This window comes from Anser anser (assembly GCF_964211835.1).
Source record: "Anser anser genome assembly, chromosome: 1".
Lineage (NCBI taxonomy): Eukaryota > Metazoa > Chordata > Aves > Anseriformes > Anatidae > Anser > Anser anser.
Window position 1 is genome coordinate 138,110,044 of NC_139720.1, and position 13,331 is coordinate 138,123,374.

The 13,331-nt window shown below is 42.0% G+C and overlaps 1 protein-coding gene across 5 annotated transcripts in view; it reads right to left on the reverse strand.

Moving 5' to 3' along the window:
• The window catches only part of LOC310887099 (granulocyte-macrophage colony-stimulating factor receptor subunit alpha-like), a 23,880-nt gene extending 15,626 nt beyond the window's left edge, over positions 1–8,254 (reverse strand). For 3 of the 5 annotated variants that reach the window (XM_083812589.1, XM_083812590.1, XM_083812588.1), the window contains exons 1-2: positions 4,070–8,254; positions 3,523–3,596 (exon numbers count right to left, since the gene is read on the reverse strand). In XM_083812589.1, coding sequence (XP_083668715.1) covers positions 3,523–3,543 — 21 coding nt within the window. In that variant the 5' untranslated portion in view covers positions 3,544–3,596; positions 4,070–8,254. The remainder of the gene's footprint in view (positions 1–3,522; positions 3,597–4,069) is intronic. The other 2 variants (XM_083812592.1, XM_083812591.1) reach the window with 1 other exon arrangement.
• Positions 8,255–13,331: the final 5,077 nt, after the last annotated feature.

A 13,331-nucleotide genomic window follows, 5' to 3' on the forward strand; every position in this document is an offset into this window, starting at 1 on the left:
CTTACTCTCTCTCAACTCTCTGCTCTCCTTTCCTTTATTGTCTTTGCTTCATTCTTCTTGTCATCTCCTTCTGTCTGCTCTTGTGACTCTTGGGCTTTCAAATTCTTAGGAGTGACGGCAGGCCCATACTGTAAATGCTCTCCATGTTTTCTCATGGAAACGCTCATCTGATCACTGCCAAAAGAGTCATCTGCAGCCCTTCCTGCTTAGAGGAGTGCTTGCTGGCACTGTTGTGTCCAGGCTCTGGACATGTCACTGGGCTTATTGTGAGGGTAGCAGGAGCTGTTTTTACTCCCCTCATAAGAAACGGCCCTTTCCATTGACCAGAGCACTGAAGGAATTTGCTTCCCAATGCATTTGTGTTTCACTGTTGACTGACTTTTAAAATAAATTACACAAGAAAAGATTTGAGTTGGGTTACTGCTGTGTTCTCTACATTGCCCCACCAGGACTGAAAGCACCAACACATGGCCAAGTCTCCTGGATTTTCTCTGGGTTGCAGGCAGGGTGACGGATAGAGGAGCTGCAGGGAGACTTAATTCAGTTGCCTTACTCTTCTGTACCTTCTGCCTGGCAGCCAAGCAAATGGCTCCAGCACCACATCTGCAGGAGCTTTGTACCCTCAGGACCTGCACCTTCTCCCAGACTGGTCTTTTGCAAACAGGTATGGTTAAACTCTCTCTGCTCTCAACAGACCTCAGGGTGTCAGAAGAAAGGTGTAGTTATCTCAGACTGCTTGGGAGTGTTATTTGGAGGATCAAACTAACAGAAACAAGAACATACTTGTGTAAGTAGTGTTTCCCTCATTCTTAACTCTATGCTTGTTTCTGTTTTGATTTCTTTTTCCTTTTTTTTTCCTCCTGACCAGCCTTACTGGTGCCTTGGCCTTTCAGCTTGTGGCTATGCTACTGCATGGGGGAGGGATGCAGAGGGAACTCAAGAACCTGGTTTCTACACTCCTCAGTTCTTAGCTCACTCCCTAGTTCTCTCCAAGGCAGATTTGCTATAAACCTAATCTATCCACCAAAGCTATGTGGATGTGATCTGGCCAGTGCTACATGACCCTGGAGCTATGAAAAGTCCTAGCTTTCTTTTATTTAGATGTATGGACATAGACTATATGGTTAATTTTTCACTAGCAAAATCTTATCAAGGATCACATTTAAATTACTGTTAAGCTTATTATCTAACATAACCAGATGTATGATTTGTCTTACTCAGAAATAGTGATCATATCCCTGGTAAGGAGGATTCTTTCATTGTATGCTAGTGAATTTGAGCATATTCAATCTTTTGTAGCTAGGCATAGGCAAACTCAATATGCTTTGGAATGATCTCACTATCGATGTGCCAGAAGGAAAATAAGGTCACCTTTAAAAGTTGTGGCATATCTATAGCAGTTTTTTACAGAAATCATCAATTAAAGACTGACTTAAACACTTTAATTTCTTACCCTATTAGTCTGTACAGACTGTTGTCTTTTCTCTCAGGGTGTGAGTGCAGGATGCTACCCGAAAATGCTACCTGAGTCCAAGGTTCCTTGGTTCTAATTCCTAGCTCTACCAGTGGCTTTGTTTTCTTGAGTGGCTCTGGGAAAATTTCTCCTGCCTGTGACACCCTTCCAGAGATGAAAATTTGAATTTTACTCTCTGGGTGATGTGAACATAAATCGATGCTTATACATACAACAAAGTAATGCTTATACATTGTGGACATATGGAGAGCACCATACACATGCTAAGTGTACCAGGAGGCATAGAAATAGGGATAAAAATTGGGCAATGCATACAAGGCAATGAAATATTTACCTACTTCAATGAAGCTTTTCCAGAATCAATTCAGTCTCTAGATCAGTATTTTTTTTTTTTTTGAGATGGTACAGAAGTGGGAGAAGTGATATTCTGTTTTGCTTCAGAGGGTCCTAGACAGGCCAGCTAAATGGAGTGACAAGCATTTAATGAATTTCATTAAAGGAAAATGAGCTCTTGGGGTTCTTGCACAGGCTGAGGATGATATGCTGGAAAGCAGCTTTGCAGAGAGGGCCCTTGGAGTCCTGGTGGACAAGAAGCTGACCACGAACCAGCAATGTGCCCTTATGGCAAAGGCAGTCAATGGCACCCCAAGCTGCATCAGGAGTAATGATGCTAGCACAAGGAAGGTGATCCTTCCCCTCTACTACAGGTGAGGCCCAACCTGGAGTACTGTGGCCAGTTCGGGCTTCCTAATACAAGAGAGACATGGACTCAGTAAGTCCAGCAAAGGACCACGAATATGGTTAAGGGAGTGGAGCACCTTTCATAAAAGGAGAGGTGAAGAGAGCTGGGACTTCATTCTGGGAAGATGAAGGCTCATCTTCATCTTGAGGATCTTATCAACTGGGAGGAATAAGGAAGAGGGAGGAATAAGGAAGAGGGAGCCAGACTCTGCTCAGTGGTGCCTAGTGACTTGACAAGAGGCAATGGGCACAAACTGAAATACTGGACATTCCACTAGAACAGAAGAATACACTTTTTACTTTCAGGGTGGGCAGACACTGGCACAGCTACTCAGAGAGGTTGTTGAGTCCTCAGTCTTGGAGATATTCAAAAGCTGACTGGACACAGCTCTGAGCAACCTGCTGCAGCTTACTCTGCTCTGAGCAGGGGGTGGGACTGGACAGTTTCCAGAGGTGCCTTCCTGCATCGACTATCCCATGTTCTTTATTTTAGGATTCACTTTTTTTTTTTTCCCCAAGAAACAGAAACCCACATATTTCTAGTTAGAATAAATAATAGAAAGGGTATAGAAACGAACATTTATTTTAGTTATTGCAAAATAAATGCCAGATAACAAACATCAAATCATAGAATCGTAGAATGGTTTGGATTGGAAGGGACCTTAAAGATCATCTAGTTCAGTCCTGCTGCCATGGGCAGGGACACCTCCCACCAGACCAGGTTGCTCAAAGCCCCATCTAATCTGGCCTTCAACACTTCCAGGGGGAATCCACAGCTTCTCTGGGCGACCTGTTCTTGTGCTTCACCAGTCTCTGAATAAAGAATTTCTTCCTTATATTGAATCTAAATCTTCCCTCTTTTAGCTTAAAATCTTTAACCCTTGTCCTGTCAGTACAGTCCCTGACAAAGAGTAGGTACCGGAACAACACTATAAGGTCTCCCCAGAGCCTTCTCTTCTCCAGGCTGAACAGCCCCAGCTCTCTCAGCCTGTCTTCAAAGGAGAGTTGCTCCAGCCCTCTGAGCGTCTTTGTGGCCCTCCTCTGGACCTGCTCCAATTTTCTCCTTGTGCTGGGGGCCCCAGGGCTGACTGTAGGTTCTGTAATTCTCCTTGCCACAGACAAATAGTGAAGCAACACCAGAGCTGCCTCCACATCCCTGTCACAATCAGTCTGCAAGCAAAATAAACTGTTCAAGATAACTAGGATTGTCCAAGAAATGATTGATTTCTTTAAGCAACAGTAATTTCTTCCAATTAAAGTTCCTTATGAACAAGATGAGTTCCATGCATACGTATTGAAATACTCACCTGTGCGGAGACAACTTCCATACTGAAATATTTCTTGATAACCTCCTCAATGAGTCTGCTTTTTTGTTTGTTTGCTTTTTTTAAAAAAAAAATGGATTAAAAGGGCTAAAGTGTGAAAAATTAGTTTTTAATGTCTGTTAAATAGTACTAAGCTCTACAGAGATACTACTGCACTCTTATACAATCACATATCACTGTAATGTAAGTTTTAATCACCACTAAATTATTACCTTTTGTTTTTCATTTTAGTTTGCCCTTTTAATAAAGTGCTACAGACATCATAGACATTTCATAGTTTTCCCTGAATCTTGCAGAAAGCTCTAGAAGTTTTATATATATACAAATTTACATTTTTAATCAAATAGGCTTATGCATCACAAACATTCTGCCTAGGTTTTCTTAAGCAGTAAACTAATACAGATTTTGTAGATGTTGTACTGTAAGTCAACCTAATTTAATCCTTGACAAACACTGAGATTCTGCAAAATTTATTTATTTATTTTGTGGAAAAAAAAAACCAAAACATAAAGAATAGAGAGTCACGTACCTCCTCTTGAAAAAACCCTCCTCCTTTATCGTGTTTGATTATGGATCAGAGCTGCAAAGACCCTTAAACCTGCAAGTGTTTTGCTCTGTCACTTTTCTTACTGTAAGCAAATGTTCAATTGCAAATGCTGCAAGTCAGAAAGTTACTCAGATTATCATTTCCCCTACTGTGTTTGAACTTCCCTAAATGTCCTAATTTGTAGATGCTAATGATTTCACACGAACTGATCACGCAACAAACTCTTCCTTCCTGCTATGTTAGATAAGCTAAATATTCATAGTCGCAGTGTGCAAACTAAAATACACAATAGTTGTGAACATGCTCACAAAAACACCCCTCCTATAAATAAGAACAGTTTCATAAATAATATGTTCTGGAAATACATTACTGCAGTTCTGTTACAAAAACTGTAGTTTTGTGGAACTAGTCCATTCTTAAAGTGCTTACAACAAGGTTATTTAATTTTATCAGGACCTGTCTTGCTGTATACATTATTTATGGCCAGGTTCTTCCTTGGGTAAGATCAATCCTTAGGCATGCATCTGGAAGCAGCCAAGAAAATTCTGTCTTGCATATTTGTAGGCAAAGAAGTGTCATTGAAAATGCAAGACCCGCATTTCTGAAATGTATGACTTTTGGTTTGGTTTGATTCATCTTAGGCTATGATACCATGCAAAAGTTCCTGAATTTTCAAATTTAAAGAAAATATCCAAAGTATACTGGATATTTTGAATAGAGTAATGTCAAGTTTGTAAAAGACTTTGCAGTGATATAAATGTGAGAATCTAACCCAAAATATTCACTCTAACTTTCAGCAACGTTAGATGTGGCTCTGGGTGATGCTGAGAATTAGCTACTTCACAGTTGGTTTTACGTGGTATGTGATATACATAGAAGAAGCTAGTTGTTCTTCACGCAGATGGTTCTTTTTATTTCATGTTGTTCTCAAGCACTTATAGCCAGACTGATTTGAATTACCCTGTACCTTCCACCTCTAGCACAGGCACAATAACAGGAAAGAGAACTCCCTGGCTTCTTAGGAGTGGGACAGGATCCTTAGTCTGCTAGAGGAAGGGCAGTTCTTAACCCTGCTTTCCTTGAACCAAAATCTCTCTCCTTATTAGTAGTAGTAGTTGGCTTGTGCATGTGATCAGATCCACCAATAGAGAGTTCTCAGATATTTCTCATACCCTTTCTGTTTTGGGTTTATTCTGATAGTGGGAATTAAAATAGTTCAACAATGTTCAGGACACAATTCAAGCAAGTATTGCTCACTGTTGTCTGTTGGTGGTTGAGAACATTCCTCCAGCCTTGTGATAGGTACAGGGGAGGATTTGCACCTGAGTCTGCTATCAGAAGATGGTTTTCACTTGGGAGGAGAAAGGGGAACAAGGATTGAAAATGGTTGAAGATGGTCTAAATGATGGGGCCTAAGAGAGTAACAAGACAAGTCATTCCAGGTGGAGGAAATAGATAAATAAATGATCAATTAAGTGTTCAGAGACAACCTTGAACCATTTTACACGCACTTTTATTTATTATTTATTTGTTTATTTATTTATTTCCCCCGAAAGGCAATTAATTTTTATCAAGGAATTTACTTCTTGTTGTGGTGGCATTTTTGGTCAGGTTCTGGGTAACTTGAGGGTTGTCTAACAGTCTCATCCGACTAGTACTTTAAGGCTGTTCAGAGAGTAGCTGAATTAGTTTTGACTAACCTGTTTTAAACTCTAGTCTGGATTAATTCACCACGGCTCTGTGTGCACCGACTGGCTCGGCCAATCTTCCCCTCTGCTTGGGTTGTGTCTGCCCCTGCTCCCTCAACGGCTGCTGTGGGGTGGGCCCTGCTCAGGGGGGGCATGGTCTGCTGGCCCCATGGCTCTCCTCAGGTGCCGGTTCCCTCCCAGGGGCAAGTGACCCTCTTTGTGCCCTCATATATCTGCATGGCCAAGCCCAGGACTGTGACTCTGTTAGAGACCAGCTTCCTTCAGGACATCTCTTTTGTGCCCCCCTTCAACAGTCCCCACCCTCTCCTGGGAGCTATCAGCTCAACAGCTTGTGAACTGAGACACTCCATATCCTGGTGTTTATGATAAGACAGCAAAGATTTGGTTTTGTGTATGTATTATTCTGTGCTTTGTTCTAGTTCAGTGTTGTCAGCATCAGAAACTGAGACTCCCCTAGGAGTAGTGAGGCACAGGCAGAGACTTATTCAGTTCTCCCAAGAGGAGAAGGGCTTCTTCAAATACATCAGCAGAAAAAGGAAGACTGGGGAAAATGTCGTCCTGCTGCTGAATGGGGCAGGTGCCCTGGTGACAAAGGACACGAAGAAGGCAGAGTTGCTGAATGCCTTTTTTGCTTCAGTCTTTACTGCTAAGACCAGCTCTCCAGAATCTCAGACCCTGGAGACATGAGAGGAAGTCTGGAGAAATGAGGACTTTCTCTTGGCCTCCATTATCTTTGAAAGGTCGTGGAGAACAGGAGGGGTACTTGAGGACTGGAAGAAAACTAGTGTCATGCCAGTCTTCAAAAAGGGCGAGAAGGAGGACCCAGGCAACTACAGGCCAGTCAGCCTCACCTCCATCCCTGTAAAAGGTGATGGAACAGCTCATCCTGGAGGTCATCTCCAAGCATATGGAGGATAAGAAGGTGATCAGGAGTAGTCAGCATGGATTCACCAAGGGGAAGTCATGTTTAACCAATCTGATAGCCTACTATGATTGGATGACTAGCAGGGTAGATAAAGGGAGAGAGATGAATGTGGTCTACCTTGACTTCAGCAAGGTTTTTGACACTGTCTCCCATAACAACCTCACAGGCAAGGAAGTGTGGGATAGATGAGTGGATGGTGAAGTGGATTGGCAATTGGCTGGATGGCAGAGCTCAGAGGGTTGTGCTCAGTGCTGCAGAGTCTAGCTGGAGGCCTGTAGCTAGTGGTGAAGAGAGTCCCTTCCATCACCAGAGCTCTCGGTTCACAGGTGTAGGGTGTTCTGCTGAAACCTCTCACAGGTTGTGTTCCACAGCGTTGATGCAGGTGTAGCTAGCCAATTCATGAATTGTTTATCATAAATGAAAGAGAGAAATTTAATTTGCATGGTCTGAAAAATCTACTACTACTAATAGATTGGTTTAGCATTAGCTTTGCAGTGTTAGGTGAAGCCCTGAGGAAAAAAAAAAAAAAAGAACAACAACAAAAAAAACACACCAGGCTAATGAAAGCTTGGAAATGTTACCAATCTTTCATAAGTAAGGAGTAGATGGAACAATTGTTTCCATATCATTCAAGAAGTTGCCCAATGTGGTATGAAGTGGTTTTGTAACAAGCTAACAAGGGCCAGTGTAATGCAAAGAGTTTTAGGAAATGCACAGCAATTTTTTCCCCACAATGTTTATTTTGAAAAAACTACTCTAAAAAAATAAATATATATATTACCTTTTCCTCTTCTTGACAACTTAAATTCGATTGAGTAATGGATAAATTCAGGTTTGTTTGGCTTTTAACGTTCCTTCAGCCTGTGTGGGTCCTTGTGGATGGCAGCAACATCTTGAGCAAATCTCATCTTGAGCAAATGAATTGATCACCCCAATCTGGTGTCATCTACAAACACGATGAGACCTCCTTGAGGTCATTGATAAAGATGTCAAACAGGACAGGTTCCAGGATAAAACTGGTACTCCAGTTGTCACAGACATTTATTCTTGGTACAACCATCCTTACTACTCCCAGTGACATTCTCTTCAATATGCTCAGAAATGTGCTCCACAAGGACTTACTCCATGACTTTCCCATGCTGACAGGCCTGCAGTTCTGTGAGACAACCTTCTGATCTTTTTTTAAAGACAGAGGCAACACTTGCCTTTCTTCAGTCATCAATGACCTCTCGGGTCTCCACAACCTTTGGAAGAGAGAATGGGTTTGGCAGGTCTCAGCACTCTTGAGTAAAGTTCTTTGGGTCTCATAGAATCATAGAATGGCTTGGGTTGGAAGGCACTTCAAAGATCATTCAGTTCCAACCCCCCTGCCATAGGCAGGGATGCCACCCACTAGATCAGGTTGCTCAGGGCCCCATCCAGCCTGGTCTTGAACACCTCCAGGGATGGGGCATCCACAGCTTCTCTGGGCAACCTGTGCCAGTGCCTCACCACCCTCTGAGTGAAGAATTTCCTCCTAACAGCTGATCTAAATCTCCCCTCTTTTAGTTTAAAACCATTCCTTCTTGTCCTGTCATTATCTGATTGAGCTCCATCCTTTTTAAAAGTCCCCTTTAAGTACTGAAAGGCTGCAATGAGGTCTCCCCAGAGCCTTCTCTTCTGTAGGCTGAACATCCCCAGCTCTCTCAGCCTTTCTTCATAGGAGAGGTGCTCCATCCCTCTGATCATCTTTGTGGCCCTCCTCTGGACCCACTCTAACAGCCCCACATCCTTCTTGTGCTGAGGGCCCCAGACCTGGACGCAGTACTCCAGGTGGGGCCTCAGAAGAGAGGAGTAGAGGGGCACAATCACCACCCGTGCCCTGCTGGTCACTCCTCTTTTGCTGCAGCCCAGGATGCAGATGGCCTTCTGGGCTGCAAGTGTGCACTGCTGGCTCATGTCGAACTTTTTGTCCACCAGAACCCCCACAGAGAGTCCTTCTCTGCAGGGCTGCTCCAATAAGCTCTTTTCCCAGTCTGACCTCATGTCTGGGATTGCCCTGAGCCAGGTGCAGCACCTTGCACTTTGACTTGTTTAACCTCGTGAGGTTCACGTGGGCCCAAATCTCAAGCTTGTCCAGGTAATACATGCTCATGAGCATGTATGTTTGAGTTTTTTCATTTAATCTCTTCCTTCGACCCTCACCCATTGCTTTGTTGTTTCTTTTTTCCTGGTACCCTTTTTTCTTACAAGCTGGTCTCCTGGTATGTTTGCTTGTTTCCTTGAGTATCACGATGACTCTTTGTTCTACTTAGAGAATGCTGTCTTGAGTGACCTGCCAGCTTTTCCTAAGCTCCTTTCTTGAATAAGCTAAAATATGCTATCCCTTACCAGGAGAAAACAGGAAACAAATAAGGAGTTTGCTTAGCATCTATTTAACCATATCAATTTAACAATACCATCTCCTGAGTGTATTGGTACTGTCTTTATTAAACTTTCCTTTTCCCTTCCCTATAGCGAGCCAATGTATGCTTTATGCCTCATGGCTATGTTATGACAGATTACAATCAACCTATGCTTCACTCTGGCAATTTTGCACAAGAGGAAAGATATCATGAAAGGTTTTACAAACTACTGCAGTCTAGTACAACCCCATCACTCTTTTAGCATGTGACTGAGCATTTCAACTCTGGCCACTGCTGCGTAATGAAAGAAACACAAAGTTGGTTTGCATGTGTGTCCAGCATGAACTCAGTCTCATTAAGAAATTGGCCCTGTTGTTCTAATCTTCTGAAAAAAAAAAAAAAAGATTCCCAGCTGAGTCTTTGACCAAAAGACAATCATTAACTTTGTCAAAGGCTGTGGGTGTACCAAGAGCTGTTTGCATCTAGCTCCTGTATGAATTGGACAGTGTGGGGGATACCTTGCCTAAGCTGGTAGTTGGAAGACTCCCCAGCATTGGAAAGCATCCAGGAACAACCATTCCAAGCATTGACTTGGCCAGGACTTGCAAGCAATGTCCTGAACAAATCCTGGGCATAGTCCAGGGGTTATCTCAGATCAGGGCTAATTTCTAATGGCAGTTTTCATGTATCAACCTTACTTAAGGATTTAATAAAATGTATCTAGAAAAATTACATGGCAATTGGCCTTAGTGTGAGAAAGTAGTCCTGGGAATATATAGTCTAATAATCAAATTTATAGTATAATTTATTTAATTTATAGTGTAATTATAGTGTCACCATAGTAAGATCCCCAAAATCTGAATCTCCAAGACCAAAAAGAGCAGTGATATATATGAGCTATAAAAATCAGTGGGGCAACTTAAAGGATAAAGTTAAAAGTTTAAAAGTTTAAAAGTTTAAAAGTTTAAAGATTAAAGTTTTGCAGCCCAGAAGGCCAACTGCAGCCTGGGCTGCATCACCAGAGGAGTGTCCAGCAAGGCGAGGGAGGTGACTGTGCCCCTCTGCTCTGCCATTGTGAGGCCCCACTTGGAGTCCTGTGTCCAGGTCCGGGGCCCCCAACAAAAGAAAGATGTTGATCTGTTAGAGCAGGTCCAGAGGAGGGCCATTAAGTCGATCAGAGGGCTGGAGCACCTCTGCTATGAAGAAAGGCTGAGAGAGCTGGGGATGTTCAGCCTGAAGAAGAGAAGGCTCTGGGGTGACCTCATTGCAGCTTTTCAATACTTCAGGCGGATTTATAAAAAAAGATGAAGAGCAAATCTTTGCTCAGGCAGACAATGACAGGACAAGGGGGAATGGTTTTAAACTAAAAGAGGGGAGATTTAGATCAGCTGTTAGGAGGAAATTCTTCACTCAGAGGGTGGTGAGGCACTGGCACAGGTTGCCCAGAGAAGCTGTGGATGCCCCATCCCTGGAGGTGTTCAAGACCAGGCTGGATGGGGCTTTGGGCAACCTGGTCTGGTGGGAGGTGTCCTGCCCATGGCAGGAGATTCGAACTGGGTGATCTTTGAAGTCCCTTCTAACCCATGCTGTTGTATGGTTCTATGGTTATTTTTGTTGTGAATGAAAATACTCAAAGGCTACTTCTGTTACGGGGGCAAAATTCCTGTCCATTTTCTCTTTGAACCTTAAGACCACCTTTGAAATCATGGTGAGCTTCCAACATTACATCCTCAGATTGGAACAGGTGGATGGCTCAGTGGACAGCCATCCAAACTGGGGAGTCAGATGATATTTTGGTATATTTTTGATATTAGTTTGGTATAACTCCAGATCCAGAATGAGACTTGTACGGAACTAGACTTTAACTGAAGTATGAAGCCGTGTCTGTGCTCTGCTGTTAACTGACCAAGTTCTGATTTACTAGTTGGAATATGCTTCCTTCCGAAAGAAAGGAACTCAGAAATCAAGTTATATCAGTAAACCAATTTGTTGTTATGCTTCTGATCTCTGCCAAGAGATCAAGAGATGCCACAGAAGGTGAGGATATTTGCCTCTTGTCTTCTGTGCCAATCTCACAGTCTCTACTGACTACTTAGCTGTTACAGGGGCTTACATTTGCTCATTATCACACTTTGTAGAGGATGTAGAAAATAGTATTTTGTCAAGCACGGGTAGTACTGTTATTCTGTACAAATGTTACATAAAATTCTTTACTGCTCCAAAAGCAGTCAGATGGTTTCTGAGCACCACATGTGGAAACAATAATGCAGTGTGTGATAAAGACACAGCTATAACTACTCTGGTATCTTCCCACACAGCTAAATCAAACATTGAAATGTCTTCTTTGGGCCTCATTGATAATACAAATAGATCAAATATTTGGGTTCTTTTTGCCTATTTAAAAACATAAAGCTCCCTGATCCTGGCTTAGCAAGGTAACAGGGTGGGAGACGATGTAGAAAATAAGAAGGCATCTGTCAAGGTGCTGGAGCTTTATCCGCAGAAGAAAAATAGGAAAGCAAGTGAATCCTGACAGGATAAATGTTACAGCACAGTAAGTCAGGCCAAAACATTTATTTATTTATTTATTTATTTATTTATATTACAGAAAACCCTGTAAAAGGAATAAAAGAAATCTAGTAATAAATCATTTCCCCAAAAAAGGAAGCTCACCAGAAATAACTGGACAAACAGACGATCAAGGTATATTTAAAGATTTATTAAGGGAGGTAAAGTGGCAGCAGAAAGTCTCGGTGAGTAATTGATATTGCAGAGGCCCCCAAGGATGTTGGAACTTTTCTTTCATGCTGGAACTTTTCTTTAAGAAGCATGTGAAGGAAGACCATGCTGAAAATGAAGTGCCAGTCTTAGGACTTAGAGAAGCAAAAGACTTAGAGAAACAAATCAGCACTGCATCATTAGACCATGAGAAAAGCCTAAGCTGCAGTGAGATAAAAGGAAGATCCTCACATGGATAAATAGTTATAAGTAGTTTGGTGTAATAGAAAAGAAAGATGACTTTGGGGAAGTGCAATAAACTGAGAGCTGAGTGACTGGATGATAAACTGGCAGATGAAATATTATGTATGTAAACATAAGGTTGTATACATGGTTAAGAAAAATCTTAACATGCAGAAGTGCTTGGCTGGCCGATTGGACATTTTGCTCTGTTATAGTATGGCCTTTATGTCCCTGTATATTGCTGTTGCCATAGGATACATTTCCGAAGATTTTTTTTGTTCAGTCTTAAAATGTTTGACTTGGGAGGCTTAAAATATTTTCCAAATATTTTGTGTGAATTATCTGGGTATGGCCAACTCAATCTGTCCTCAGTAATGGGAGACATCACCGGATGGCCAGAATCTCTTCTGAAACCACTTAGTCTTCTAAGTCATAAGAGCAGGTCAGTGTAGGTATACAGCAAAGCAAGACTGTGAAGAAACACAGTGATTTAGCTTTAGAAGGAGTAAGCACTTGTGAGTTAATAAAATTGTTACCGGAACCTGGCCTTGTGTCATTAGGAGGGAGGAGAAATTTAACGGATGAAATGGTAGCAGTTTTCTAAGGCTTACGTAGACTAGCTGCAACGGTCAGCTAAACCCAGCATATAGTGGGAAGGTTTTTACAGTAGTCTACCCAGCACTGCTAAAGCAGGGCCTTTTCTGCAAAACATAATCTCAAATTTGATATATTGATTATGACATTATTACATTTTCCTGCCACAGGAAATGTATGCATTACATGAGATTCTCATCTTTCACAGTATTGGGTTTTCCTATGGTGCTATGCTTCCCCAAGTCCTAACCTTAACCATAAGTCTACTTGTTTGTTGGAGAGTGCCTCCGGGAATGAAAAAGAAAAAGAAGTGCTGACTTAAACTTACATTAAGTCTCTTACTAACTACAGGCATTCTCCAACATAGAACAGTAACACTATTCCCCAAAACAATGTTTTCTCAAAGGTGTGTTCTAATGCTGATTCTTGGGTTCATTTTAAACATTCCAAGGGGCTCCAATCTCCATCTCAGTATTGAAAAGAAACAAGGAGATCCTTCTGAGTCAAGCCCTACTCCCAATGGAAAAGGCATGTGTTATGCAGTTCTCCAGGAAACTTTACCAGTACATGGTGCTATTCCATCTATTTTCTGTTGCTCAAAATGTATGGATGGGCCCTATTGTTTCACAGCAGAGATTTATAAAGGCTGGCCAGTTTTGACAAGAGCTATT